This window comes from Hippopotamus amphibius, chromosome 4 (genome assembly GCF_030028045.1).
Source record: "Hippopotamus amphibius kiboko isolate mHipAmp2 chromosome 4, mHipAmp2.hap2, whole genome shotgun sequence".
Taxonomy (NCBI): domain Eukaryota; kingdom Metazoa; phylum Chordata; class Mammalia; order Artiodactyla; family Hippopotamidae; genus Hippopotamus; species Hippopotamus amphibius.
The window spans coordinates 27996928-28001715 of NC_080189.1; the positions used below are offsets into that span (position 1 = coordinate 27996928).

At 51.0% G+C, this 4788-nt stretch overlaps 1 protein-coding gene across 1 annotated transcript; it reads left to right on the forward strand.

Moving 5' to 3' along the window:
* The first annotated feature begins 2976 nt into the window (after window positions 1-2976).
* Window positions 2977-4554, forward strand: TMEM229A (transmembrane protein 229A). Its single transcript, XM_057730392.1, has one exon. It carries the CDS (start codon window positions 2977-2979, stop codon window positions 4552-4554), a length of 1578 nt encoding a protein of 525 aa, XP_057586375.1.
* Window positions 4555-4788: the final 234 nt, after the last annotated feature.

The window sequence follows — 4788 nt, forward strand, 5'->3', positions numbered from 1 at the left end:
TAGAAGATACTGATTTTTAAAAATGAGGCGATGAGTGAAAAGAATTACAGGTAATTTATACAATGAATATTTTTCTTGCACTTTGTCTCATGCCTTTTAAAAAACTTTTCTTTTTACCTTTTTCTTTATCTTTTAAGTTAGTGTTTCACATTCTGAAACTGGTGTGACTAGGTAGAGGCCACAGTGAAATATAAAAGAAACATGGATAGAATAACAGGTAATAGATGCACTTTCTACTCTGGTTTTATAACTACTGATTTTTGATTTGTATTTTTCATCACATCTCCTAAGATAAATGAAAAACAGATTTTTAAAGAGTCATTGAAGGGCTTCCTAGGTGGCACAGTGGTTAAGAATCCGCCTGCCAATGCAGGGGACACGGATTTGATCCTTGCTCCAGGAAGATCCCACATGCCATGGAGCACCTAAGCCCATGTGCCACAATTATTGAGCCTGTGCTTTAGAGCCTGTGAGCCACAACTACTGAGCCGATGTGCTGCAACTACTGAAGCCCACGTGCCTAGAGCCTGTGCTCCGCAACAAGGGAAGCCATGGCAATGAGGAGCCCGCGCACCACAGCGAAGAGTAGCCCCCACTCACCGCAACTAAGGAAAGCCCGTGCACAGCAAAAAAAGAGACCCAACACAGCCAATAAAATAAAAAAATAATAATAAATAAATAAATTAATAAATAGAAAGAAAATATTAAGAAAAAAAGTCATTGAAGAATGAGATTTTTAGTAGTCTAAACCACTTGATAGAGCGCTACAATGACCACAGTGATAAGATCCAAACTTTTCATTATATATCCCCTCATTTAAAAAGTATGTTTCATATATATGTATGTATTATATATGTATAAATTTTATACACACCCTATTATGTTGATATAATTTATATACTAATATTATACTAATATAAAGTTTATACATGTCCTATTTACTGATATTCTACTGATATAATAGAAATTTTTAAATGCTGAGATTTAAAATATAGAAAAAGGAGCTCTAATTTTTTGTTTAATTCAAAAGATTTTTCTATACTCCCTGGGATGAACTAGACTGGATTACATAATTAGATGTTTCAAGGTTTTCTTTGCATCTTTAAAAAAAGTTACAATAAATAGAAGGCTTGGGTCCTTGAAGTTTAATTTACTATCTGAAAATAATTCACATTTAATCTAGCAAGTTAGTGTATGCATGTTTGAATCACAATTTTTACACTATTATGATGAACTATTTCCTTGTCTGAATAGCAATTATGGAGAAAGAATGCATTTGTTTCTTATCTGATAAATTGGGTCCTAAATTATTTATTTAGTGAAATAATAACTCAAAGTAACGTTTTATTTGGTATGTACCACTAGCCAATCATAATTAGTTATTAATAAGAATCATAATTAAGTAGGCTCTACACAGGTATGATAGATCATTGTCATATCGACTAGACTATACACTTCTTAGATAGTGCATCTTATAACCCTTTCTTTCCCCAGTGTACATAGCATCTTGTCTACAGTAGGTGCTCATGGAAATGTTTGCATTATTATTTCTCTTCATTGTACTTGCACAGACCCTTGGGCAAATAACCCTGTCTGTTTTACAACAGGTTTGATGAGCCTGCTACCTAATGCTTCTGTTCCTAGCATGACAATATCCACCCACAGACTTTTGACAGTTGCCAAAGGAAATCTGCAAATAAACCACATTCTAATGAAGCTTTTAAAAATAGATAAACAAATCTGAACTTTGGCCTTATAAATGTTGATATCACCTTAACAATTTTTCTCCTCCCTAAACTCATTTCTCTCTCCTGCCTAATTCATCCACAGTTAGGAACCACAGATTGCAACATAAGGGGTTGAAATGCGGAAGGGGAGAGAATGGAGAGAAAGTTGCTTTAAAAATGGAGGAACTGTAGGCTTCCCTGGCCGTGCAGTGCTTAAGTCTCTGTGCTTCCAATGCCGGAGGTGCTGGTTTGATCCCTGGTCAGGGAACTAAGATCCCACATGCTACTGTGTGACAAAACCAGACAAAAAACAAAAAACAAAAAAAACGAGGGAACTGCCTCAGAATAATTATTTTCCAGAAGGGAAAAAAAAAAAATCCCCAGAAAGCTTTCCAGCCAGGAAACATCTGAACTCCTTACACACTAGAACGGTTATCTACTTTCTGCGTAGACATGACTTGTGGGTTGTTTTTGTTTCTGTTTGGGGGGGGGGGGGGCAGTATAATTTACCTGTAGGGTTCTCTCCAATTCTAAGGCTGATTCAAAATTGGAGGGAAAAAGAAAATCCCCCACTGTCTATTTCACTCTCCATCTCTCGGATGACCCAGTTCTTCTGCAAGGAGAAAAGGTGGTACCCGGGTGTGCTGGTGTGAGCAAAGGTACTATTCCTGATTTAAGATAAAGCAATGCCCGACCCAACTGGCCTCCGCTCTTTTCGTAACTTCTGTGGGACTCTGAATCTCTGACCCTGGCCCGGAGCGAGCAAACCTCGGCAAGCAGATAGGCCAGGGAGAGAGATTCACAAAGTGGCCCTAGCCCCGCGGCAACAATTCCCAAGCAGGGAAACGCCGGGGCTGGCCGGCCTGGAGCCTCTGGTTTATTCTCTGTGGCTGGGACACAGCTGGCTTTGACCTTAAATATACAGCACCATAGTTTGGCCTCGGGCCCAGCCTCTGGTGGGTGGCACTCGGCCATTCGTCTTCACCAGCCAGGCCCTGGCCCTGGTCTCCTCGATAAGAGGGATGCCCACCAGCTCGCAGTCACACCTGTTCGGTGTTTCTCCACTCGGTGCCTCCGCCCCAGCAAACGGCTCCCGCCCGGCCGGGGAGCCGGGTGCAGAGCGTGGGACGGGGCCAGAGAGGCAGGGCCCGGCCTTCCCCAGCGGACCCCCGCGGGCCTCCGCGCGGAGGACCGGGGCGGGGAGCCGGCGCTGCGAAGGAGGGGGAGGTCGACACGGGCCGAGAGGGGCATGGGGAGGGCCGGGGGAAGGGGCGTCGCTGCTCGTCTTACGCTTCCAGAGCCGGCAGCAGAGGCGGCGGGGCTGAGCCGCGCAAGAGATGGGGTTCGCACCAGCCTCTGCCTTTCTCCTGGCGGCCCCGGCGCCACCGCCCCTCGCTGGGCCTCGGCGCCCGATAGGCCGCGCAGGGTGAGCGCGGGCGCCGGCCGGCGGCACCTCGCCCGGGACTGGAGGCGAGGGCGCGGCGGGGCCGCGGCTGGGGGACTCCGCGAGCCGGGCGGCCCGCGCGCCCCCCAATCGCAGCAGCTCCGGCCGCAGCCGGGCCGCGGCCGGGACGGAGCTCCCCGCGCGCCCCCCGGGGGCCGGCAGCGGCCGGGAGGCTGCGCGGGGCTAGGCGCCTCGGCCCCGAAGCTCCACGCACCCGGCGGCGGCGGCGGCGGCGGCGGCGCGGGCTCGGGCGCCCTGGCCGCCTCTGAGCCGATGGCCGGCAGCGACGCGGATGACGAGGGTCCCGCGCAGAGGGGCCGAGCAGCGAGGCGTCCGGGGGCCCCCGGCGTGCGGGGAGGCGAGGCTGCCTCCAGCCGCCCTGAGCCGCTGTCCACTGCTGAAGCGCCAGCCGAGGGCGCCGCGCTGCCCGCCTGGATGCGCCTCTACTTCTACGGGATGCACGGGATCACCCTGGACGTGCTCCTGTCCGCCGCGCGGCGCTTCGCTCGCAGCCCGGACCTCCGGATGCTGGGCTTCTCCTCGCCCTACCGCTGCCTCCTGCACTCGCTCACTCACTTCGCCCTGGAGAAGGTCTACCTGCAGCAGCGGCGCTGCCCCAGCGCCTTCGTCTTCCATTTCCTCCTCTACCCCTCGGCCCACGTGGGGCTGCAGACCCTGGCGGGCGCGCTACTCTGTCCGGGCGGCGGGCCGGGGGGCGCAGCGCCGCCGGGGGCGCTGGAGCTGGCGCTGCAGTACGCGCTGGCGCTCTACCACTGCCGAGTGTTCCTGAAGCGCTTCCTGCGCTTGCGGTACCGGCAGCAGCACAAGCAGCAGCCACAGCGGCGGGGTGTGCCCCCCGCGCCTGCAGGCGCCCGTGTCTCTGCGGCAGCTGGTGGCCGGCGGCGGCGACCTCGCGGCCCCAGGGGCGCCGGGGGAGCCCCCAGGCAGGGGCTGCCGGACCTCCTCCGCTTTCTTTTCTTCGGAATGCATGGCTTTCTGGATGAGATCTTCTTCACCTTCTTCTTTAACCTGCTGGGGCAGGGGGACGGGACAAGCAGCGGCCACACGTCGCTCTGGTCCTTCTTTATGTACGGCAGCTGCAGTTTCGTGGTAGAAAAGCTCTACTTCCACCTCCACTACAGTCGGGGTTGGGGCACCTGGAAGCGAGTGCCCTTCTACGTGCTCTTCATCTACGCGTGGGAGTTGTCCTGGGGTCTGGGACTCCGCACTTGGGGCGCTTGTTCCTGGGACTATTCTCACTATCCGCTCAACTTCATGGGCCTTATCACCCTGATGTATTTACCGGGTTGGATATTCCTTAGTGTATACCAGGACTTACTTTCCAACGTATTGTGGCGGGTGCAGTACGTACCAACTAACTAAGACCAAAAAAAAAAAAAGAAAAGACTCTGGATTCCCATGAATGAATGCGACTTATTTTTACACATTTAAAACGGAGTGGGGTTTGGTTTGGTTTTGGTTTTTTTAGCCTTTTAATTTTTATGCATTTTACTAAACTTTCCCAACCTGTTTTGTTAGACCTTTCAGTTCTTCTATTTGGAACTTATGCATAATACTACAATTCTTTGAAATATTGCTGGAAGCATAACTCAAAGT

Excerpts from the sequence above, each read along its gene's own strand:
- TMEM229A (XM_057730392.1), top strand. The coding sequence starts at position 2,977 with ATGGGGAGGGCCGGGGGAAGGGGCGTCGCTGCTCGTCTTACGCTTCCA.